At 43.7% G+C, this 25,715-nt stretch overlaps 1 protein-coding gene across 7 annotated transcripts in view; it reads left to right on the top strand.

Annotated features, from left to right (window-relative positions):
* The window catches only part of ATP8A2 (ATPase phospholipid transporting 8A2), a 692,754-nt gene that overhangs the window by 145,476 nt on the left and 521,563 nt on the right, over positions 1–25,715 (top strand). For 6 of the 7 annotated variants that reach the window (XM_073340296.1, XM_073340286.1, XM_073340306.1 and 3 more), the window contains exons 7-13: positions 1,242–1,315; positions 5,733–5,802; positions 12,833–12,960; positions 14,838–14,949; positions 17,041–17,206; positions 20,964–21,091; positions 22,243–22,320. In XM_073340296.1, the coding sequence (XP_073196397.1) occupies positions 1,242–1,315; positions 5,733–5,802; positions 12,833–12,960; positions 14,838–14,949; positions 17,041–17,206; positions 20,964–21,091; positions 22,243–22,320 (756 nt within the window). The remainder of the gene's footprint in view (positions 1–1,241; positions 1,316–5,732; positions 5,803–12,832; positions 12,961–14,837; positions 14,950–17,040; positions 17,207–20,963; positions 21,092–22,242; positions 22,321–25,715) is intronic. The other variant, XM_073340324.1, reaches the window with a different exon arrangement.

Genomic DNA, 25,715 nt, shown 5'->3' with positions numbered 1-25,715 from the left:
CACATAAGGCTGAACATGGAATGTTTTCACATTGTGTTACAGTCTTCACATTTAAACAAAGATTCTTGACTATAAGTTTTTCATTTTGAGTCATGAGGATTCCAGTTTATCCATTATTTTGTCATAATTACTCAGCTGTGTTTAGCATATCACCCTTCTAAAATATCAGATCTGATTTGTTAGAAGTTATTAGACCTGATCTTGCTACCATTGAGGTTCATAGGAATTTTACTTCAGTGGGAGTAGGGTCAGGCTTGTCTTCTCCAATGAAGTTTACTGTTTAAAGCAAAGAAACTTACCATCTACTTTTGGAAACTGCTTGACTTTTCAGGGTCCATTCCGACATTAGGATTATGTCTTGATGTTCAATCTCAATCCAGCAGTTCATAATTTGTATGAACAAGGACAGATGACGTGCGGGTCCCTAAATGATTCCATTGTGTCTAGGCATGAAAGCTGTTGAGCACCTTCAACTCCCATTGAAGATAATGGGAGTTGTGGGTGCTCAGCATCTCTAGGAACAGCCCACGGAACAGCTAATCAGGTGAGATGTGAGAAATGAAACACAGTTGCTGGTAGTGTTCACAGCATCTACCACTAGTTTGTGTTGCTACATACTAGAGCACCTGCTGATGTTTAATGCTACAAGTGCTTAAGATGAAAAGCATCTAATGTGAGAAGAGTTCAGGTAAGAGGAGAGTAGCAAGCTGGTGAGTAGTGAGAAAACATGGAACCAAGAAAGAAAAGGGAAGAGAAGAGGTCAGAGGAAGAGTAAAACAGACAATAGGTTAAACAGATGAGGTAGAGACAAAAGCAAAGATAAGAAAACTTATGTCACCTGTGAAAGCATCTCTTATCAGCTATCAAGAAGAGCCACTGCCTACAGACAAGCTAGTTCAGGCAGTAGGAGTAATAGGGAGAGGCTTAATCACCTTATCTAAAGTAAGGAAAAACTAAAACTTGAAACTTACTTCTGAAGTTATGACTTGTATTTTTTGTCTGTGGTGGACACTGTTTCCCTTCATTAAATGTGTGAAATGAGCCCTGACGTTGAACTTTTATCTTCTCAATGGTATATAACCAGACTGAATTCAAAGCACCACAGTAGATGTTCTTTGTAAGATACAGAACTCTTCCTCTCTTTGTGAAGGGAATAGTTTACACATTAATAATCCAGATGAACAATCTGTGTTCATTTTCTCTTCTTCCCTGCTGCTGCACTCCTGCCCCTGTATCAATAGGTGGCAGTAGGAGACATTGTGAAGGTCACCAATGGGCAGCATCTTCCAGCAGACATGATCATTGTATCTTCCAGGTCAGATATACTGAGTGGGTGTGACATGATGCTTCTGCTGAACTGAGGTTTTAAAGAAATTATTTTCATTATTAGGCCGTGTAAACTTAGATCTTATATGCCAATCCCCTCACTGTGTGAACTGGATAACAACATTTCTACATCAAAAAGATATGTTTGCCTTATCAGGGAAAGAAGTGATCCTTTCCAGTCACCCTCTCTTTCATTTGCATTGTGAATAACTTCTCAAGAGCAGCCAGGTAAGATGGTGTTCAAATTGGTGGTGCTTGAAACTGAGCTTACTGTAGCATTTTGGGAAATTGGCTCTTTCAGATTTGTAGGGAGGGGATTTGGGGATTTGACAAATGCTGAGTGCAGTCAAATTGCTCAGTGATTTTTGAAAGGCCTCTCACTTCTAAAAGGTCTTCACTGCTAAAAAAAAAAAGTGCAATTTTTTTACCTCAGTGTAATTGAGAAGCATGAGCTGTCCTGAGGTAAAAACACACTGACACATTAGTTTTATCGTGAGGTAAATTCACTGAGGTCAAGGCGGGTGTAGAGCTGTTCAGCTCATGATAGAACTAAAGTGTCTTGTCCTCACTGTGTTTTTTACCTCAGGACTGCTCTTGTAAGTTATTCACCCCAAGGTATAAAACACACCCTTTTTAACAGTGAAGAGAAGCTTTCAGAGGATTTTGCAGCTAAGTGATTTTTGGTGGTGATCAAAAGAACTTTAGTTTTGTTTCCTTGTATTAATTGAACTGAAAAAAATCCAGCAGGTTCCCCCAACACTTAGTGCCCCGCCCCCAAGTACTTGTGCCGCCTTCTTCCACTGCAATTAACTCGAGTTATGTATGCTCAAGTTACTTCTCTTGAGTTAGCCTCGCTTGAGAGAAAGCAGTCACAGTGCAGAATAACATTCGAGCTGCTGTGTCCACTGCTCTGGTGCTTCACTTATTCATGTGTGTCACTAAAATAAGGGGGAGGGATAGCTCAGTGGTCTGAGCATTGGCCTGCTAAACCCAGGGTTGTGAGCTCAATCCTTGAGGGGGCCATTTAGGGATCTGGGGCAAAAATTGGGGATTGGTCTTGCTTTGAGCAGTGGGTTGGACTAGATGACCTCCTGAGGTCCCTTCCAATCCTGATATTCTATGAAAGTTTAGTCTATACTACAAACGTAGCCACACCCTTGGGCAACCTAGTTATACCAACCTATCCCCTGGTATAGACAGTTCGAGGGCTTCTCTTGTCAACATAGCTACCACCTCTCCGGGAGGTGGAGCACCTACGCTGATGGGAGAAGCTCTTCTTCTGGTACCGGTAGCATCTTTACTAAGTGCCACAGCACTGTAAGTGTAGACAAGTCCTGGGACTTCTGGGTGCATATCTCATGGGTCTTTGCGCTGCAGTTAGATGAGCTGCTCTGTAAATTCTTTTTTAGTGAATTATGAGAGAACTTGTCTGTCCTCTCTGGGTGCCTGGGTGGGAATTATGAGAAGGCATTGGAGGACTGTCAGCACTCGAGTGGAACTAGCCTGTGGCCACACTAGAGTGGGCATGCCAGCATCTGCTGAGTTGCGCTCTCTGAAGTTTTAGCCTGTACCCCCTGATGGACCAGCCAAGTTGTGTTTAAAAGCACCACCACACTTGAGTTAGGAGCAACATTTGAGTTATAATTTGAGTTAACTTTGCAGTGAAGATACACCCTAAGACTGCAGGTCTTCTCTTCACCACCCAAACATCAAACAAGAGATCTTGTGGATGTTCTTCTTCTCTCTAACTAGCAATGGCCATGGGTCACCCTGATCCCCATGCCCTGAAATTCCCTCCTGGAGAGGGAAACAGATGATTAACCTTCTGAGAAATGTCTTTTCTGAGCTATTGGCCTACATTTCCTGCCTTGCCCTCACTTTCTGTCTCATTCTTGTGTCACCAGGAGAAGCAGTGTCTCTGGTGGAGATAGATAGCAGGTAAAAATGAAGATTTGAAATTTCAAAAATTACTAGAGATTTGGGGTACTGGAGTTTTAGGGTGCCCAATTGAAATTCCATAAGGTGTCCTGAGGGTGCTCAGTAAGTCTGAAAAATATTGTCCCTTTAATCATGACTGAGGTTGAGTACCCAAAAACTGAGGTACCTCAAATATCTAGTTCGTTCTAGGATTTAGGTCAAAATTTAAAAATAAGATTTATTTAAATAAAAGCCCCAAATTATTATTGATTATTTATTACTAGCCAGGTGGCTCCCAAATTTAAGTGCAGGTAGGGGATACAACCACACTCTTATCAGAATGGTAATTTCCAGTTTTGAGGGATTCTCATTCCATTTTGGGCTTTCTCCCCAAACGTTTTATATTTAAACTTTTTCTCCCACTTACCTGCTTCACTGGGATTTAGTTCTTAAGATGCATAGGCCAAATTATTCTGTCAGTACCACTCCAGAAACCCCACTGATGTCAGTGAGGTTACACTGGTGTAACTGAGGCATAATTTGGCCCTGAGTATGCTGTTTAATTTATGAAATGCTTTGCTTTTAGTACTGGCCATTTCTGTTGTGGTTTTGCTTTTACCATGGTCGCTTTGTTATGTACATAATAAATTCTTTGAGATGGTAATAATAATAATAATAGCCCTCAGTTCACCAGAAAGCTTTGCATGCTCTGCAAGGATGGATTGTTTGATTTGTGTATGGTATGTGCTGTATTAAGGTATTGTGTGTACAGGTATATTGTTTTGACTGTTAAATTGTCTATTATTTTGATTATTCACATAAAGATGACATTCAAGGGATCTTACAGACAGCAGAAATTCTTAAGGCAGAAAAAAAGACCAAAAGCAATTAAAGATCATATTTGGATCTCATTTGTACTGGGTATAAGAGGCATTTTCAGGTCTATATACAGATGTGAAGAACTTTGTGTAAAAATTTCTTGGCCTGTGATATAAGTGCTGCGTCTGATCCACCATCTAGATTACAGTAAATTTTCTGTTCATAATATGACCAAAAATATGGACCATAGTGGTTTATGTATTAGAGTCTGTAGTGTCCATTGGATCTGATCTGTTAGTTTGACCATATGTGGGAAGCTGTGAACCTGTGTTCCAGCTCCCATTGCTGTATGACTTCTGAAAGAAAATTTATTTCTCTGGAGACCACATACATATCTGTGTATATGGCTAGATCTGCATACCTGCATCTCTCTGGCATTCAGGTGTCTAGCAGTCAGGAAAATGGCAGCAATACAAGGGTTAATTTAAATCTAATTGCTTCAGGAGGTATAGAACAGCATCTCAATGTACAGAAAGTAGTCTGCAAACACGGGAAGATGAAATGCGTATCTGGGTCCAAGTAGGAAGTGAATTCCTTCATTGTGATGCATAGACATAAGTGAGGATGTCTTTTTAAAAGATATGCTCTAGGAATTATTTTGGGGAAGTTCTATGGCTTGTGTTATAAAGGGGCTCAGATGGTCATAGTGGTCCCTTCAGGCCTTGAAATCTATGAATTTATGAACTACAGGACAAGATGAATGAGTACAAACTCTGGGCAAGATTCTAATACTCCTCAGGTGTGCCCTGAGAATAGGCACTATGTGAAAGCATCATCATTGTATACCTGAATTTGACCCATACTTAACTCTCTCCCACCCTCGGACAGCCTATTCCAGCTAGGAAGAGGAGTAATTTCTGTAAGACAGGGGATGTGTGGGGATGTGTAAGGGCACAAACACTCTAGTAGACCACACCCCTTGAGTCTAACCCTGGTTCCAGAATGCCTTTCTGTGGCTCCAACCACAGGACACCTGCAGAGTAGCCTCTGCAAGTTTGGGGGGAACTAGAATCAGGGAGGTGGAACATTAACATCCTCTGCTGCCCTTACAGCCATGGCTTTTTGGTGAATTGTATGAGCAGCGTATAGCCAGATTTGGCTCTATGGGGAAAAAAATGTACAAAGGTATGAAGGGAGCTGGTGCCTAATTGTCCTTAGTAATTTGAAAATCTCCCCTGTTTTAATGTTGCTATGGTTTTCCAGCATTCTTGCTCAACAAATTTGGGGAAGAAAATTCTAGAAGGAGAACTTGTCAAAAGTGAAACAGCTGAGTTATTAAATAATGTGAAGAATTGAAGCAGAGGTTCTTTAATATTTTCTGGAAGTGATGTGTACTTATGTTAAACCTGCTTGTTTTTCCTGGATAGCATCTATATTGATTCAGATAGATGTGGTTTTTTTAAGAAATCATTTAAGTCATTTTTAACTGAAGTAATTTTCAAAGGGATTTTTAAAAAACGGCACCCTGTCATTCACCATCAGAATTTAACTTTTTGCCATATAATGTATTGAGAATAATTATAATTGGGTACTTTCAAAGCACAAGTAAGGCTCAGTGTAATTGTTTTATAAAATGTTTAATCATGAAAATTTTACTGTGCTTTCTGCAGTGAACCTCAGGCAATGTGCTATATTGAAACATCTAATCTTGATGGGGAGACTAATCTTAAAATACGACAGGTAAAATCACATTTATTTTGTTAGTGTATAATGTTAACTAGAAAGTCCTGTTTAGCAGTTAGGAAAGGGAGCTGGGTGTGAGGAGATCTGGATTCTAAATGCAGCTGTATAACTCTTGACTAGTTACTTATGCTCTCACTGCCAGTTTCTGCATCTGTTGAATGAAGGTGGTGGTAATTGCTGTACAGATTTGTTGAGAGACTGAATTAAAGAGAGGCATGGTCCAGTGGATTTAAACATGGGAATGGACATCAGGAAGATCCTGGCTATGATGCTTACGTCTAGTGTGGCCTTCAAACAAATATTTAACTTCTCTGTCTCACTTTCCCCCACTCTAATAACAGCAGTATTCTTCCCAGGGCTGCTGTAATTACATGCTTGGTAAGTGCTTTAAACATGAATTTAGTCTCTCTCCATCTTACAGGACCTGCATTTGATGACCTTCAGGTCATGTTGCAAAGCGTATGGGCCTGATTCTCATTTACACTGTGGCTGCTTTGTACAACCCTGGCCGTGTAAATAAACCTTTAAAGAGTGTGAATTAGACATATACACTTCCAGGCTTCTTTACACCGCCAGAGAGATGTAAAGGTGAATCAGGGCCTGTGTATTTTCCCGGGCTTTCTCTGACTCCTAAGTGTGAGCACCTCAGACTTTGGGTGGGGAGCAGCATGGAGCAGGAGATTGGTACTTTTGTGTGAGTAAAAATAATTAACTGAGACTCTTATGCACATCCTGCTTAAGGGGATCCCAGTAATTACAGAGCGAGAGGCCAAGCTCCCACCATCCTCCTGCCCATCCCCAATACCCCATGCCGTGGTTTATCAGAGCTGATGCAGAACCTTTGGTGAGTGGAGTCCCCTTACATGCCCTCTCCATAGCATGTGCAGCATGGATACAGTGGCTGTTCTGTACCAAGGGGCATCAGTCACGCTGTGCCCATGGTAAACTTCACCAGAAGGACACATTTTATTTTATGCAAATATATCTGTAAAATATAAGAGAATGTTTAGAGGTGAGAAAATAAGTTTCTACTTTAAATGTTTGGGAAATGTAAAGTTATCAGAGAAGAGAAAAAAAGAAAAGGATGGATCCGATGAAGTGAGCTGTAGCTCACGAAAGCTTATGCTCAAATAAATTTGTTAGTCGCTAAGGTGCCACAAGTACTCCTTTTCTTTTTGTGAATACAGACTAACACAGCTGCTACTCTGAAACCTGTCATTATGCAAGTCAGAGAAGAGGAGTTACAGATTCTCTTCTTACTTACCCCGGTGTTAGTGGGGAGTAACTCCATTTAGACACTGCAGCTGCTCAAATCTAAAACTAATGTGTGAGGAGAATCAGGGCATTGAGCACATTAAGATGCAGTTTCATGGGATTGCAGCATACCCCTGACAGTATCAAAGCAGCACTTAGAAACCTGTGTACTTGTTGTCACGGAGTCCCCGGGCGATGCTCTGGAACTGCTCCCTATGAAGCCAGTCAGGACTCTGGGGAAGTCTCCTTTCTGCTAGCAGACTGTCTTCAGGACTCACAGCTCACACAACTTCCACCTTCCTGGGTCTGACCTCGGAGCGTTCAGCATCCTCTGCCCCTCCGTGCACTTCCCACAGCGAGTCCGTCCAGGCAGGGTCCTGGGGAAGCCAGAGGGTCCTGCACCCCAACTTCGTAGTCAGACGTGACTCTCAGCCAGCCAGCTAGTAAAACAGAAGTTTATTAGACAACAGGAACATGGTCTAAACCAGAGCTTGTAGGTGCAGAGAACAGGACCCCTCAGCTGGGTCCATTTTGGGAGGCAGTGAGCCAGACAACCCCATCTGCACTTCACTCCATGTCCCCAGCCAGCCCCAAACTGAAACTCTCTCCAGCCCCTCCTCCTCTTGGCTTTGTCCCTTTCCCAGGCCAGGGGGTCACCTGATTCCTTTGTTCTCCAACCCTTTAGCTCTCACCTTGCAGGGGGGAAGGGCCAGGCCATCAGTTGCCAGGAAACAGGGTGTTGGCCATTCTCGGTGTCCAGACCCCTGCACACACCTGCCCTCTAGGGCTCTGCAACGATCATACACCCTTATCCCACCACCTAGATACTTAAGAACTGCATAGGGGAAACTGAGGCACCCCCACAATATTCAGAGGAAACATTAAGAAAAGTCCTGCTTCGTCACATCTCTCCCCCCTTCGAGACCGAACTGAACGGGGTCACTTTTGCCGGTGACCCGGGGAAGTTCGAAGCCACCAGCATTCCCATGGATGCCCCAGCATCTCTCCTGTTCCTTGATGGGAGTTACACCAGGCCCTTCCAGTTTCACGCCCTCCCTTAGGTCGTGGTGGTCGATAGCACTCGCATGCCTCATGTGGGAAGGTTTATGCAGCCCGTGCCCTTTTGCCACCCCAAAACCCCCGGGGGTCAAACTGGGATAGGGTCTTCTCTCAGCGCTCCAGTCTGGAGGCCTGCAATTTGGGCTCTGTTGGTTAAGAGCCCCCATCTTGGCCTGGGCCACATACTGTTCACTTACAGAACTAGCATGGAGACATCCTTTTCTCCACAACCTTGTCTCCCCAACAAGCTGGCCAAACACAGCCACTTGGTTATAGGACTGTTTAACTTTCTTAACAGCTTTCACTTCATCTGAGACCTTCTCAAAGCTGTCCACACTGGATCTTTCAACAGGAAAGTCAGTGGCTTCATTCACAACAGAAAATTTCTGGCTGTTAGGAACTGAAACTTTCTTGATTAAATCACTTTCACACCCTTCAGTTGCAATAAACTGCTTGCAAATACTACTATGAGGATTCCTTTCCCTAGGGCTTTTCTATGCAACAGTTCACCCTTCACAGAAATTCAGCCCTTACCCTCTTCACCTAGGGCTTGCTCTAGAGGAACACTTTCCTGAGCAACAACAGACTCTTTCTGGGTCTCACTTACATCCAGAATTACCTCTGGCCCATCAGGAGGATTCCTACACAATCCCCTTTCAGGCAAACTTACAGACTTCCTAGGTAAAAGGTTAGAAGCAGTCTCCTTCCCTTTGCCACACACAAGTTCAGGAATCTTTTCCTTCTTGCTACAGGTTTCCACATCCTCAGTAGGTAACACAATCAAATCACCTTTCTGCTCTCCTTGTGCCCTGGCTAGGATCTCACCCTGATTAGACAGAGTTGCTACACTCTTTCCCAACAACACACTAGCAATGGGCAAAATACAAGCACCAGAATTGTCTGGTCTCTGGGATTTTACATAGACACTAACTGGATGCGACCTAGTTACAGTGCCAGTCTCCCTAGCAGACACAAACTTAGGACCATTCCCTTCATAGAATCATAGAATCATAGAATATCAGGATTGGAAGGGACCTCAGGAGGTTATCTAGTCCAACCCCCTGCTCAAAGCAGGACGAATCCCCAACTAAATCATCCCAGCCAGGGCTTTGTCGAGCCTGACCTTAAAAATATCTAAGGAAGGAGATTCCACCACCTCCCTAGGTAACGCATTCCAGTGTTTCACCACCCTCCTAGTGAAAAAGTTTTTCCTAATATCCAACCTAAACCTCCCCCACTGCAACTTGAGACCATTACTCCTTGTTCTGTCATCAGCTACCACCGAGAACAGTCTATATCCATCCTCTTTGGAACCCCCTTTCAGGTAGTTGAAAGCATCTATCAAATCCCCCCTCATTCTTCTCTTCCGCAGACTAAACAATCCCAGTTCTCTCAGCCTCTCCTCATAAATCATGTGTTCCAGTCCCCTAATCATTTTTGTTGCCCTCCGCTGGACGTTTTTCAATTTTTCCACATCCTTCTTGTAGTGTGGGGCCCAAAACTGGACACAGTACTCCAGATGAGGCCTCACCAATGTCGAATAGAGGGGAACGATCACGTCCCTCGATCTGCTGGCAATGCCCCTACCTATACGTTCCAAAATGCCATTGGCCTTCTTGGCAACAAGTGCACACTGTTGACTCATATCCAGCTTCTCGTCCACTGTCACCCCTGGGTCCTTTTCTGCAGAACTGCTGCTGAGCCATTTGGTCCCTAGTCTGTAGCGGTGCATGGGATTATTCCATCCTAAGTGCAGGATTCTGCACTTGTCCTTGTTGAACCTCATCAGATTTCTTTTGGCCCAATCCTCTAATTTGTCTAGGTCCCTCTGTATCCTATCCCCCCCCTCCAGCGTATCTACCTCTCCTCCCAGTTTAGTGTCATCTGCAAACTTGCTGAGGGTGCAATCCACACCATCCTCCAGATCATTTATGAAGCTATTGAACAAAACCGGCCCCAGGACCGACCCTTGGGGCACTCCACTTGATACCGGCTGCCAACTAGACATGGAGCCATTGATCACTACCCGTTGAGCCCAACAATCGTGCCAGCTTTCTATCCACCTTATAGTCCATTCATCCAGCCCATACTTCTTTAACTTGCTGGCAAGAATACTGTGGGAGACCATGTCAAAAGCTTTGCTAAAGTCAAGGAACAACACGTCCACCGCTTTCCCCTCATCCACAGAGCCAGTTATCTCGTCATAGAAGGCAATTAGATTAGTCAAGCATGACTTGCCCTTGGTGAATCCATGCTGACTGTTCCTGATCACTTTCCTCTCCTCCAAGTGCTTCAGAATTGATTCCTTGAGGACCTGCTCCATGATTTTTCCAGGGACTGAGGTGAGGCTGACTGGCCTGTAGTTCCCTGGATCCTCCCCCTTCCCTTTTTTAAAGATGGGCACTACATTAGCCTTTTTCCAGTCGTCTGGGACTTCCTCGGATCACCATGAGTTTTCAAAGATAATGGCCAATGGCTCTGCAATCACATCCGTCAACTCCTTTAGCACTCTCGGATGCAGCGCATCCGGCCCCATGGACTTGTGCTTGTCCAGCTTTTCTAAATAGTCCCAAACCGCTTCTTTCTCCACAGAGGGCTGGTCACCTACTCCCCATGCTGCGCTGCCCAGTGCAGCAGTCCAGGAGCTGACGTTGTTCGTGAAGACAGAGGCAAAAAAAGCATTGAGTACATTAGCTTTTTCAACATCCTCTGTCACTAAGTTGCCTCCCTCATTCAGTAAGGGGCCTACACTTTCCTTGACTTTCTTCTTGTTGCTAACGTACCTGAAGAAACCCTTCTTGTTACTCTTAACATCTCTTGCTAGCTGCAACTCCAGGTGTGATTTGGCCTTACTGATTTCACTCCTGCATCCGCGAGCAGTATTTTTATACTCTTCCCTGGTCATTTGTCCAATCTTCCACTTCTTGTAAGTTTCTTTTTTGTGTTCAAGCCCAGTTCCAAGTCCTTTTCCTTAGGAGCTTCTCTTAGGTGTTCAGTTGTGGGAGAGTGAAGAACAACAGATGATGTCACTCCCTGCCTTATATAGCTTTAGCATATGGCAGGAACCCTTTGTCCCAAACTCAGTTTGTGGAAAAACACTGGTATCCAAGATGAAATTCTGTGTCATGTGGCCTGGTCACATGCCCTTGCATACCTTGCTGAGTCATAGCAACCATTACTTACAAGCTGTTTGGAGCATTCTCAGGGATGTTTACTAGGTGGGGCATAAGCTTCTCCTAAAGCCTATTGTTTTTCCTAATGGCCCATTACCTTGAGTGGGCCCTTCATAGCCGACTATCTAGACTGGAAGCATTTTGCCTAGTGGGTGTCACCCAGATGTGATTACATGTGAAATACAGATATGTAGTCAATATTCATAACTTCCGGTACAAAAATGATACATACATACAAATATGATAATCATATTTAGCAAATCATAAATTTTCCAGTGACACCTCACATGACCCATCTTGTACAAAATGCATCATCATAATGCCATTGTAACTTACAATTCATATTTGAAAACCTTTATATTTGCCTGCATTTTAATTTTGTTTGAGAAACTGTGGTTGTATCTACAGGTCTGATACCAAGGACAGTAGTCTGGGGAAGAATCCTCTGCAGATTATATTTATATATGGGTCACTGCATTTAAAAAATGTGGACCTGATTCTCTAACTGCCTTGCAACGTGGAGTCTCACTTGAGCAAACAAGATGGAAAATGGGTTTATGGCAGTGATTTACACTCACTTTCCACTCCCTTCACTCAAGGGTAACTTTTGACACTAGGCAAAAAGCAGTGAAGAATCAGGCATGTGGTTTCTAAATTTCAGAAAATTGCATGTTAGGGTATGGCTATTGATACCTATGATAAATCTTACACTGCCCTCCCAATAAGTTAATACATTGGGTTAAATTCTTGGCTGCGATATGCAGTCTTCACTGAGTGCAATAGGATCGGGGAGCTGCAAAGGAGCTGGATGCAGTTCCTCGATCCTGGGGGCAAGAGAGGACCAGTTTGACACTCCGCATAGTTTAAGTCAAGATTGGATGTTTTCATGAAAGAGATGCTCTAGGAATTATTTTGGGGAAGTTCTGTGGCATGTGCTATACTGGGTGGGCAGACTAGATAACAATGATCCCTTCTGGCCTTGGAATCTATTAATCTGTGGTGAGTTAGCAATCAACCCTGAGCAAGGGCAGAGCATGGTTTTAGTGCCCCAGGAGCGGCCCTGGAGGGAGAGTGGGACTTAGCATACATGTGTCAAAAAGCTACATTGCCCCGTGTAGGGGTGGGGGGAGGGCAGAACCAAAGCTGCTCTCATTCCTTGTTTCTTCCCACTCCCTCCTGCCCACTTGTGCCGAGTGGGGGAACGTAACAGCGCTGTGAAGACTGTTTTCTGTGCACCGCTATGAATGGTTGTAGGGGCAGCTGGCTCAAGCTAGTAAGGAGGTGCCTTATGCCACTTTACTGCCTTGAGCGACCATGCAAGCTAGGGCAAAATCTGGTCCTTATTAAGTCAGCAATTTCTGTGGGGCTACAGAGCCCCTGAATCCCATAAGCAGCAGAAGAAGCTCGACTACTAAGTCAATGTACTAAGCTATGCCTCTGTCTCTCACTTGTTGGGATACATTATAGAACAAAATGTTGAAAATTAAACTAACAAGAAAAGTTGAATTGACAAGCATCTCCTCTGGCTTGGTCTCTTGCAGGGGTTGACTCAAACTGCTAGTCTGCAGTCGAGAGAAGACTTGATGAAAGTGTCTGGGAAGATAGAATGTGAAGGACCCAACCGTCACCTCTATGACTTCATTGGAAACTTACGCTTAGATGGCCAAAGGTATCAACTTTACTGAAAGACTACAGTTGTCTTCTGTTAAGAAATATGTCTAATGTGTATCTGTGCACTGTGGCCTCCCTGGCAACATAGAAAGAACATAAAGGTATTTCTATGGGTGACTGCTAACTGGTACATGGGCCGGATCATCAGCTACTGTAAAATGGTGTAGCTCTATTGACTTCAATGGACAGTCTTTACCTTAAGTGGTAGAGGCCTGTGAGTTCTGGAACTAGAAGATGAGGGTTCAGTGTTCCCTCTAATTTTTCACACCCATGTGCAGAATGAATTTTATGTGCACCAGTATGGAGGTGATGTGTGACACATAACAAAATTAATGTGGTAGGGGTGGAGTCGAGGAGTTTGGAGTGTGGGAGGGGGCTCAGGACTGGGGCAGAAGGTTGGGGTGCAGGGGTGTGAGGACTCCCCCAGCTCTCTCTCCCCGCAGCACCTGGGCTGGTGGGGAGAGGCACCCCTCTCTGCTGTGGCAGCTCTGGGGCTGGGGCTGCAAGATAGGCACCCCTCCCCCGGTCCCTGCAGGTCCGGGCTGGGGCTGGGTTTGGGGAGGGCCGGCCGGGTTCGGGCCAGGCCGTCCAGGTTTGGGGTCGGGCCGGGCCGCCCAGGGTTGGGCTGGGGTAGCGGCGCCCTGTCCATGGCAAGTCTGGGCCGTGCCATAGTTGGGGCCAGGGGTAGGGCTAGGTTGGGGCTGGGGGAGGGGTGCCCTCCCCCAGCCACGACAGCTCCCTGGTTCCCTGAGCGCCTGTGCTGCATGAAATAGGCCGCTGCGCGACCGCGCAGCTTACAGAGAACTTAGCCAGGGTTCCAGTCCCACTTTGCAAATGATGCATGTTTATTATGGGAGAAGTGAGAGTCCCTTCATAGTTGAGCTTGCAGCCACAGTTCCTTTTTAAGGGTAATTTAGTTCCCTCTTGTAACTCTTAAAAGAAAAAGCTTCATGCTTCAGATGTATAAATTCAAGTATTATAATCCATAGAAATTAAAGTGCTTTAAAAAGAAGTGTCATTATGCTCATTTTATAGGTGGGGAAACTAAGGCCTGTTCTACACTAGAAAATCCAGTGTAATTAAGCTGACCTAAGCTCCAGTGTAAACAGTGCTAGGTTGATGGAAGAATTTTTCCGTTGACCGAGCTACCCCCCTGTCGGGGAGGTGGATTACCTACAGTGATGGGAGAACCCTTCCCACCAGCACAGATAGTGTCTACACTGAAGCGCAGTGATTCAGCTGTGCTGCTGTTTAGCATTTCAAGTGTAGATGCCCTCAGGCGCAGAGAGATGAAGTGCCTTGCCCCAGGTAACACAGCAGGCTAGTGGCAGAGTTGAGAATAGCACTTGCCTCCCTCGGACAGTCCACTGGATCATGCTGCTTTCTGAAAATGTTTGTTACTTAGTGACTAAGTACTTTTTAAGATTAAAAGTCTTTGTAGTGGCTCATTTTTGAAAAGTTTGCCAAGTGTCTAGTGCTGTTTATGTCCCTCTGTTTGCTCAATAGAAATCACATTAGCTGGAGTGTTATTTAGGGCAACCTTGAGGCTGTTCTATAATATGCTGGATGACAAACTGGGAACTGTAGCCAGCTCCTTTGCAGCTCCCGCACTTTGCTGCACTGTGCAGAGACTGGAAGACAGTCGAGGAATGAACTCAATGTATTTATTTATGGGTGGGCAGTGGCAGATTTATGCTGGAGGTCCCAGACTATTCATTTCCTTCGAAGTGCTGGGTTTTGTAAATGATGTGAAAGGGGAGTAACAAGAAAAGAAGTATGTGTTCATATAATGAAAAATAACTTTCTTGAATTAGAGTATCTTTAGAGTCATTTAAAATATCTGTTCTTATTTTTTTCTTTGTTCTTGGCTTCTAGTCCGGTTCCCATTGGGCCTGACCAGATCTTGCTGAGAGGTGCACAACTTAGAAACACCCAATGGGTCCTGGGAATAGTTGTATACACAGGACATGACACAAAGCTCATGCAGGTAAAATGGATTGGAAATAATAACTCGTGTGTGTTTTGATGGAACTCAGTATTCTCTCTTTCTGTATTCTGCCTGTCCTTATGAGTTGATTATGCAAAATAAAGTGTCTTGCATTACAAATACAATGACTTAGCATCCAGAAGCCTCGAGTGAGATTGGGACTCCACAGTGCTGGGTGCAGTATGTGCACTTAGTACCTGCCAGGAAGAGCTTACAACATACATTTTATACATGATTAAGGTTAAGATTTTGTCATAATTATTTTTAGTAAAAGTCATGGACAGGTTGCAGTCAATAAACAATAATTCATAGAAGCCTGAGCCCTGCTGCCCAAATGCGAGGTGGAGGGTGACAGCTTGAACCCCGCTGCCCAGGGCTCACCCTGTGGCACAGGGCTGATTGCCTGAGCCCTGCCGCACAGAGCTGACAGCCAAAGTCCCATTGCCTGGGGCTTAAATTCTGGAGGTCACCAAAAATCATGGAATCTGTGACAGACTCGTTTCCTTATACATGATATATAGTACTAACTATTTTTAATCTAAATTTATAAAGTAAGTGCCATTGCAGCCTTCCCAGAGCACCACGGTAATGCAAGCTTTTCCTGACTCTCACGCAGAGAAGTATAGTAACAAGGAGAAGTAATGTCAACGGTGACTCTGCAGTATATCCCTGTTCACTTTCTGGAACAAGCAATCTTCTGTGGGCTGTAATCTAGGAAGAAATTATCTACTTCTAGAACAATAAATCCACTTAAAACCTTTCCATGCATTAATATGTGCCCTGATCCTGCAAGTAGTTCTATTCAGCCAGGTTCCACCAGACTTTAGTTCAGCTCATTTAAGATTTAAGGCTATAAAAGACAACTATACTTGGCTACTGTTTAACTGTGTCTAAAAACTTGCAGTGCACAAGAGCTGAGGGGAAGATATAAGGAGCATTTTCCCTCTTAGAGCCCTGTGCAGAAACTAGAGAAAATTCCAATCCCTGCATTCTTTTGAGGACAGTAACTGCTGCTCTCTGCTAGTGTTCCCCTGAGAGCTAGACCAGGGGTGGGCAAACTATGGCCCAGGGGCTGTATACAGCCCTCCAGGCATTTTAATCCGGCCCTCAAGCTCCTGCCGGGAGGTGGGGTGGGAGCAGGGTCTGGGGCTTGCCCCACTTCACGCAGCTCCCAGAAGCAGCAGCATGTTCCCTCCTCCAGCTCCTACACGTAGGGGCAGCCAGGGGGTTCTGCACGCTGCCCCCACCCCAAGCACTGCCCCCTCAGCTCCCATTGGCTGGGAACTGTGGCCAATGGGAGCTGCAGGGGCAGCACCTGTGGACAGGGCAGCGTGCAGAGCCGCCTGGCCGCACCTCCCCTCCTTGAGATAAGCGCCACCCGGAGCCTGCATCCCGATCCCCTCCCACGCCCCGACCCCCTGCACCAGTCTTGATCCCCCTCCTGCCCTCCAAATCCCTTGGTCCCAGCCCGGAGTACCCTCCCGCACCCTGAACTCCTCATTTCTGGCCCCACACCAGAGCCCACAACCCAAGCCAGAGCCCTCACCCCCTCCTGCACCCCAACTTCCAATTTTGTGAGCATTCATGGCCTGCCATACAATTTCCAAACCCATATGTGGCCCTTGGGCCAAAAAGTTTGCCCACCCCTGAGCTAGACCCTCAGAGGCAGGGACATGGTCTTGTTCTTTACCTGCCTTGGCCATCAGAGTGGGATGAATAGGCTGGAGGGAGTGTGCTGAGCCCTCAGAAGAGATTGAGCATAGTACATGTCCCCTATGTCTGACTCACAACAGTAGTCTGTTAATCTCTGTGTGTCTGTGTTTGTGTATATAATACCACCATAGTGGCTAGGGGCCCTAGTCATAGACTTTGCATAAATACAATATTTAACTGGTTGGGGATGGAGTTTGAGAACAAAATAGCTAAGTCCACTGTTTTAAGACTCTGAAAATTAACTGTGTGCCAAAGAACTAAGAAGAACAGTCCCACTTTTGTAGTTATTGTAATATTATTTAGCAGTTTTTCTCACCATTTGCTATTGTTATTGCCATACTTAAACCAATTCTCAAGGCTGTTTCTGCTTTTGTTCAGAATTCAACCAAAGCCCCTTTGAAGAGATCAAATGTGGAGAAGGTGACCAACATGCAGATTCTGGTTTTGTTCTGCATTCTTCTGGTTATGGCCCTTGTGAGTTCTGTGGGTGCCTTACTCTGGAACAGAACACACGGCGAAGTCATCTGGTACCTTGGTTCAAATGGTGAGAGTTTGATTGCAGGTGGCCTATTGTCTATGTGTTAAAACAGTGAGAGCTTATAAATTTTGAGGATTCTGCAGAGCATGCCAGGCCATTTATCTTTGCCAAATAAATGCAGAGAGGCCCATAAATAAAAATCAAAGCCAGCAGCTAACTTTATTTGACAATGTATTCTAGAAACAGACTGCAGTAACTATGGAGCCCAGCTTGCCTGCGAATGTGCTGTTGAGGGATGCAAGATGTTCCCCACTCCCAAGGTTTGAGAATGCTGCTAGGCAGCTGTCCAAAAATAAAGGGGGATGTGAGACAACAAGAAGGAGAGTCAAATGCCAAGGGCCCCATACAGCAGTGCAAAATGCCACTCAAAGATGACCGAAAGGCTCCTTATTTCAGTTATGAAAAATTGTTTGGGGCAGTGTAACTTACTGAATTGGATACGGGATTTGTGGTATCATCCTCCTCTCTGTCTCTCAATCCTTTTGTCTACATACTTCAGCCACAACCTCTTTTCACCAGATCCTAGGCTGGTGTAAAGTGTCATAACTCCACTGGCTTTAATTTAATGCTGATTTATGTCAGCTGAGGATCTGTCCCTCTGCGTTTTAGTTAGCCCATCTATAAATTGGAGGAGATGATCTCCCCTATATGGATATCCTGAAGATTAATGTTCACACACTAAGAATTATTGCTGTCTTTGTATTTGCTGGACCAGGCTGTTCTAGCTTACAACAGACGGGGTAATTTTGCAATTGCAAATCTCTGATCCTGTATAGTGTGTGTGTTTCATTTAAGGACTCCATTTTTCTTCCTTTTTGCTATCTCTATTTACTTATGAGATTAAATAGTAATACAAAGGTATGGATATTGTGAAAACACTTCAAGATAGAATATAAGTCATTCTGCAGGAGAGAGATTTTTGGCATTTCAATTTATATTACAATCAGCTACAAAATGTGCAAGACATTGGCTGTTGTGTTACTGACACTATCTTGGGATGCAGACCTAAATAAATAAATGTCACTGGAATTGTGTAAATCTTTTACTGGCAGTGGTAAAACCGCTGGCAATGGCTGAGCTGTCATCTGTTTCAGATGAACTGCAATTATGGTACCTTTACTGAAAAAGATCCAATCTTTGAGGAGGAGTGGAGTGGCATTGATAGCAGGCTATACAGATCTTAAGACACATTCTTCATTGAACGAGCTTTGTCTTCAGTTTATGGCAATCATGTTCTTTCCATCTTAATCACTGTTACTGCTACTAGAGGGTGTTTTCTTAAAAAATAGTGTTGCCAGGTTTAATAAAAATTCTATACAGGAAAAATATGAAACACAAGATATCTAAATGACTGAAGGAAGCAGTGATGAAGAGAAACAAATGGAATATGATTTGTAATGGAGAGTACTCAAAGGTTATAGGGACTGATCTCACAAACTGGTGTAAATTGAGAAAAACTTTGCTGAAATCAATGTAGTATCATTCCTGAAAAACAGGTATAACTGAAGTCAAGATATGGCTCACAAGTATTGTCTCACCTAGGGAGATGCATTTTCAAAGCAGTCTCATGAGTTACACACATAGAACCAGTCATTCTTTCTTATTGTCGGAAAAGGGGAGTATACTTTATTCTTTCAAAATCAAAACTTCAAACCTGGGTGCCTAACCAGAGTGCCTAATTCTCACAAATGTCTGGGTAGAAAAAAACTTCTTTTCCCATTAAGCTTGCCTCTTGGTTTTAGTTAGAGGCTGATCCAAGCTGCAGAAGATTCTTCTCCAGATCTGGATTTTAAACACTCCCAAGTTCAGAAGCATTTGGACCCAGATTTTCGTTTAGCCTGTCATAAATATTGAGCCATTTAAAAATTTAGATTTAAACTAGATTTCAAAACTTCTGAGCATTCAGGGGTGTTCATCTCTGGCTCTCAACTCTGCCTTTTCAGTTTTCTCCCAGATTCATTTGCCTGGATTCTTCAGTTCCCATACTTTTAAATGACTGTTTTTCTTATGCTCAGTTGTACTGGTTATTTCTATGCATTTATTTGGGCAACTTATCTAGCATATTCAGTGCTGGTAAAACCATTTTATTTGGATACCTTATTTAGTTTTAATTACACAACTCTTTGATTGTGATCTTTTTTGAATTCTCACCAGAGTGAATAGTTTACCGAACTTGCCAACACTGGAAGCTATAAATACAGATATTTGGTGAAAATAATTGGGACACACCTTCTAACTCTATTAACATATGTGGAACAAAACCAGCTTTTTGGAGAGTCAGAGTGAAAATATGCTGCTAGAAACAATATCTGTGGCTCTTCAGTGGGGACAGATGGTGTGTATACAGGATTACCAGATCCCTTTGGACTATGGAATATTGCACTTCTAGTAACCTGTTTACAGAACTGAAAATAAACTCAGTTACTCACAAATCTAAATCCCATGTTTCACACAGTGTCCATGTAGCATAGCTAGCCTTTCCCTTTTTATGAATTTGGATGTAATATGTGTAGGGCCCTACCAAATTCACAGTCCATTTTGGTCAATTTCACGGCCACAGGATTTTAAAAATGTTAAATTTCATGATTTCAGCTATTTAAATCTGAAATTTCCTGGTGTTGTCATCGTAGGGATCCTGACCCAAAAAGGAGTTGGGGGGGGGTCACAAGGTTATTGTAGGAGGGGTTGCGGTACTGTTAGCCTTACTTCTGCGCTGCTGCTGGTCGCGGTGCTGCCCTTAGAGCTGGGCATCTGGAGAGCGGCGGCAGCTGGCCAGGAGCCCAGCTCTGAAGGCAGAGCCACCGCCAGCACCAGCACAGAAATGAGGATGGGGGCATGATTTGATATTGCCACCCTTCCTTCTGCGCTGCTGCCTGCAGAGCTGGGCCCTCAGTCAGCAGCCGCCGCTCTCCAGCCACCCAGCTCTGAAGGCAGCAGCGCAGAAGGAAGCATGGCATGGTATGGTGTTGCCACCTTAGTTCTGCGCTGCTGCTGGCGGTGGCTCTGCCTTTTTTTTATGTAAAAAGTCTTCTTTTGTTTCTCATCTTTAAAAACAACACATTGGGTGAGATTTTCACTTTTCAGTGCTATTTTATTCTATTCAGGTTCTTACACCATGCTATCTGAGCACTTGTTATGGGAGGGGAACCAGGATAAAGAAGTTATGTGCACCGTGACAGCTCCTGGGGGCATTGCGTCTGATGGGCTTGATTCTGATCTCCATTGCACCATTTTTTACATTTTTTTTCCGAAAGTTAACTGGAGTTTGTCCTGAATTTGTACTGGTGTAAGTGAGATCAGGATAAGGACCACGGTGTCCAGGAGTGTACACAAACAGCATAGTCTACAACCATCAATAGAATGAAGCGTGCTGGCAGGAGTGGAGTGGTGCAGGGCCATGACCTTGATTTAGTTTTGCCCTGCCCATTGCTGGCATTGCTTTCTGCACTGGAACCTTGTGTGCCATGAAAGCAAGAAGCAAGATTTTGCTTGTCTCCTGTGTAGGGGCTCAAGGTGGAAGGTAAATGCTTTGAGCCCTCACCTACCCACATAAGGGTAGACACAATGTAGCCCTTTTCAATAAATTGAATAAATTCAATAAATTGAAAAGGTCTGTTTTGTGGAGAACATAGATGTTCATCTGTTTATGCCATTGGTTTTAAATGGGAACTCTCCACAGTATGAACACTGTAAAACTGCATGGTTGATTGAATGCGAACACATGCCTTGTTAGTGACCTTACCCTATACCTTTCGGTCCACAGAAGAGCTCTATGTCAATTTTGGATACAATCTGCTAACATTCATAATCTTGTACAACAACCTCATTCCCATCAGTCTCCTGGTGACCCTGGAAGTCATCAAGTTTACTCAGGCTCTTTTTATAAACTGGGTAAGTAGCAAGAACAAAAAGTTGGTTTATAAATTGTGGTTTTGAATGTCGCATTGGTGTAAAACCCTTAAAATTAAGGTTTCAGAGTAGCAGCCGTGTTAGTCTGTATTCGCAAAAAGAAAAGGAGTACTTGTGGCACCTTACAGGCTCTAAGGTGCCACAAGTACTCCTTTTCTTTTTCCTTAAAATTAAATTTGTCACTTTTTTGTCAGTGTCTCTTTAGTTATTGCCTTTGCGAGACCAATTAATAGTTCAGTGAATCTGGTCAATGCTAGTTTACTGGTTCATGCCACCAGGGCTTGAAAACACCACTTGCCTGTAGAAAGGTTTCCTGCATGAGTGCCATCCACTTCTGCAGTTTCTAAGCTTCCATTAGAAAAAAAGAATAGCTTTTCGCACTTTTGGTTGCTAGGAAAGCCTTCTGAACACGAAATGAGTGTGAACAGGTAGTGTCATCTTCCTGAGCCTTTTGGCAAACTGGTTGTAGTGACTCTTCTGCAACTCATAGGTTTCCTAAGATTCAGCAGAGTGAAAAATGACCACTATCTTGTCATTTTTTCAGTTATCCTATTCAGAACCCTGGGGGCCACTGTGAAAGTAAAACGTGGTCAGGTCACTTTCACTCTGGTGATGCTTGAGCTGCAATGTTTGTCCACAGAGTGCAGGTTGGGAGTGGCTCATGTCACTAAATAGTGACCTCTCTGGTCAGGTAAGGAACTGAAGTGGCAGTTTTCATACGGATTCCCGTTCAGTCCCCTTGGCACAAAGGTGAGGGCTGTGATGTGCCTGGAGGTTGGAAGTTGTGGAAAATGTATCGTGTGCATCTGGCTGGGTGTGTGCATGTGTACAACCTCAGGGCTTCAGCATGGCTGTAGAAAAAGACCTCTAAAAAAGATAACCCCAGATGAAGTTACATTTATTTTGCCTATGCGATTTTTATGTAAGTATAACTGAATCATTTCCAAGCTGAGTCATCTGGAAAATTGCTTCTCGGATTACTGGCACATGCAGTAGGTATTTTTGCAATGTATTCCACTTAAATGCAATGATGTAAACAGAACTGGTTGTAGTACAGGTGAGCAGTTTTTCTGTTTAGAAGTAAGGACTTCTAAGTTGATTAAACTATGTATCTGTTTTCACTTTTCTTTCAGGACATAGATATGTATTATCAAGAAACAGATACACCTGCGATGGCCAGAACATCAAACCTTAATGAGGAGCTTGGGCAGGTGAGAGAACCTCATTGGGAATATCATACTTGTCCTATAACGTAGGAGAAACACATGAAAAGGTACCATAGAAAGGCAATGATTTTCTTATAATAATTATAGGCTTTTCTCTGGTCCACCTCAATGTAATATCTGACCCTGAAATAGGGAAGCTCTATTTTACAGGTAGATAATTGAGCTGCACAGCAAGATTAAGTGACTTGTCCAAGGTCACTTAATTCCTGACTCTGACGTAGACGATTTGAACCCAAATCTCCTGCGTCCCAGTTCAGTGCCTGAACCAAAAGACCATCTTTCCTCCTCCAAGGGGCCAGATTCTGCCCTGGAATGTGTATATTTGTCACATTCTGGGGTGTAGTTCAGACCAGTTAAGGGCTGTGTCACCGCTTGCCCTGCAAGCTGGGGTGCTCCCAATTCTTTGCTGCTGTAACTCCCAACCTGGGCTCTTCAGAACCAGCCAAACAGCATGCAGGTCACCCCCTGAGTATCTGTGTATAGCTGCAGCCTACTAGCAACACTCCATTCACACTCTGGCTCCCACTAGCCTTGGTTACCACTTGAAGGGTGACCCCCAACACACCCTGCCCTGAATTTTCCCAAAAACGTGTGTTCTGCACTGTCCAGCCCGCTCCTGGACAATACAGATATTAGAAGTCTGTTGCCCTTGCCAGGGGTCAATATTCAACAGTTTGTTTTTTAACTGGAGTTACCCAAATCATTCAGTTTAAACACAACACTGGATTAGTTTTGATTAAAACAAGTTTATTTAACTACAAAGAGATAGGTTTTAAGTGAGTACAAGAACAAGGCAGTAAAGTCAGAAATGGTTACCAGAGAAATAAAGATAAAATGCTTTCTAGTAACTAAAACTTATCGAGCTAGACTTGGTTCTAGGTAAAATCTGTACCACGTGTTCCTAACAACATTGCTTGCCAAATTTTCATGTTAGGGTCCTTCCCAAAATCAAAAGCTAGTGCTTTTGTCATCTTGGGTGAAAGAGAGAAAGAGAGATAGAAAGAGATAATATCCGGAGTGGTTTTGGCCCTCACTTTTATAGTCCAGTCACTCTTTGAAATGCATTTTCCTGATGGCTACCCCTAGATAAAGTTCCTTCCCACTCTGAGGATGGAGACATGGAGTCTGGTGGTGAAAGAGGTTCCATGTTTTTGTCTGTTAAAATGCAGATCGATCTGTCCCTGACTGCCTTTGTTGCCAAAGAATGGCCACTTGATTAATTAAACTTTGATGACACCTGGCTAGAGGTGTCAGCTTGTCCTTTGTCTTTGATAAACAGGCTTACCCCTTCCCCAGACGTGTCTGATAAACACATTTCCATCATCATCTCAGCTTATCTTCATAACTTTACATATAATGTTGCTACCCACATTTCACCATGATATTATTGATCAGCAAGTTATTAGCTTTCAAATGATACGTCACAAGGCATATTTTGTACAAAGATTGTTACAGTAGTGGGAAGGGTTTTAATACAGGGGTGCATTCAGTCAGTGTTCTTCCTGTTAATTTCTGTAGGAGCTGCTGGAGTATATTTGAGGGCACAGTTTGATCTAAAGTGTTGCCTCAGTTTTTATTAAGGTCTGTTTTAGAACATCATAAATCTACTCTGAGGCTGCAGGCTTGTACATGTGACCTCATTGTCCTACAGACACACGGACTGCATGCCATCTATTGAGATATGAGATATTGAACCCTGGTGAGTGTGGTTAACAGCGCTCAATTTTGGAAACCAGGTTGGGGGAAGGGCTGTTTCTTCCTTCACTGACCTCTGTGCAGAGTATTTGCTAGAGATGAGAGATTCATAGATTTAATGTCAGAAGGAAGCATTATGCTCATCGTAGTTCCACCTCCTATGTAACACAGACATAGAATTTCACTCAGTAATTCCTGCATCCTGCACCATAACTTGCAGTTGAAAAACAGCAGACCTTTTTAGAAAGGTGGTGACCTTTTATCTCAGGTCAGTAGATGCATGATTTAATCCCAAAGCTTTCATTCTAATTCAGCACTCTGAATCTCTAATTAAATTGTTCATTAAATCCTAGCTGTCCCTTCTAACTTTCTATAAGACCAGGTGCAAATGTTGTACTCTTTATTCTGCAACAAGGAAAATAGAAAGACATTAGTGAATCTCTCTTCATCCAATTCAGTCATTCCTGAACTGGATGAAGGGCAAGTCACTGTCACGGTTGGGCTGTAGGCAGCCGAACCTAATAGTAGGAGCCCGAGTCCACGGTCACGAGACAGGAGTCAAGAATCAATTGGTTTGGAATACTGGGAGGTCAGAAGCAGGAGAGAAACTGGCGATCAGAACAAGAGACAGGTCAAGTCAGGATACCAGTGGGTCAGAGGTAGAAAACAAACTGAAAGTCAGAAACCACAAGTCAGATGATCTGAGTAAAGGCAGGTCAGAATGCCAAGGGATCAAGCCAGGGAAGCATGAGCAGGTAGTAGGAGCTGGTAGCAGGAAGCACAAGGCCATAGTCTAAAGCAGGGCAGAGCCCACTTGTTCAGATGACCTCCTGGTCCTGCTGTTGGCTTAAGTAGGGTCAGTAGGCCAATCAGCTGCTCTGGGACTCCACCAATCTGGCCTCAGGGATGGCGCCTCCCACTGGGGCTGGGCTTCATGGATCTCAGGTAAGCTGTTGCCAGTAACTGCCAAGTGAGGAGCTGGCATGAAGCTGCTTCCATGAATCTTGCTGGCCCAGGTTTGAAACCTGTGGAGTCATGACACTTGCATTCTGACAAGAGCATTTATTGTAAGTCCTTCGAGGCAGGGACCATCTGTTTTGTTGTGTTTGTACAGGAGCTAGCTCATTGGGGTCCTGGTCCATGACTATGATAATACAAATAATTAGTGATAATAATGATTAATAATGTCTCAACCTATTCTAGTTAGTGTATAAAATATGTGCGGTCACTCAGAACTTTTCTGTACAATTCTGAATAACAAATAGAATATTTTTCAGAGTTAAGGAACTTCCCAATCAACTTTCCCAAAATAAAATTCCAGAAAATGTGGAGACCTTACAGGCAGAATTTCTATTGTAACATTCAAAAATGTTTATCACTGTTAGATACATATATTCATTATCATTTAACTTTTTAACATGCCAAATCTTTACATTGAAAATTTATAATGGAGCTTTTTATCTAAAGCCCTTTCCCAGCAGAGTTCTAGGCTTGTGCATAGCAGATTTACTGAAAGCACAGTTTTTAACAGGGTGGTTGACACTGTTTTGACTTCTTAGAGTAAGACTGGTCTTTCCCCCATGCCAACAATTTGAATAGTGGGAATTCTGATTTTAATCTGGAATCCTTTGGATCCTCAGGGCTTTCATATCTCGTAATGAAACGTACAGTTTAATTAGGCTAGC

The sequence above is a fragment of the Lepidochelys kempii genome, chromosome 1 (assembly GCF_965140265.1).
Source record: "Lepidochelys kempii isolate rLepKem1 chromosome 1, rLepKem1.hap2, whole genome shotgun sequence".
Classification (NCBI taxonomy): domain Eukaryota; kingdom Metazoa; phylum Chordata; order Testudines; family Cheloniidae; genus Lepidochelys; species Lepidochelys kempii.
The sequence above is the reverse complement of the archived record's forward strand: the minus strand, read 5'-3'. Positions and strand labels throughout refer to the sequence as shown.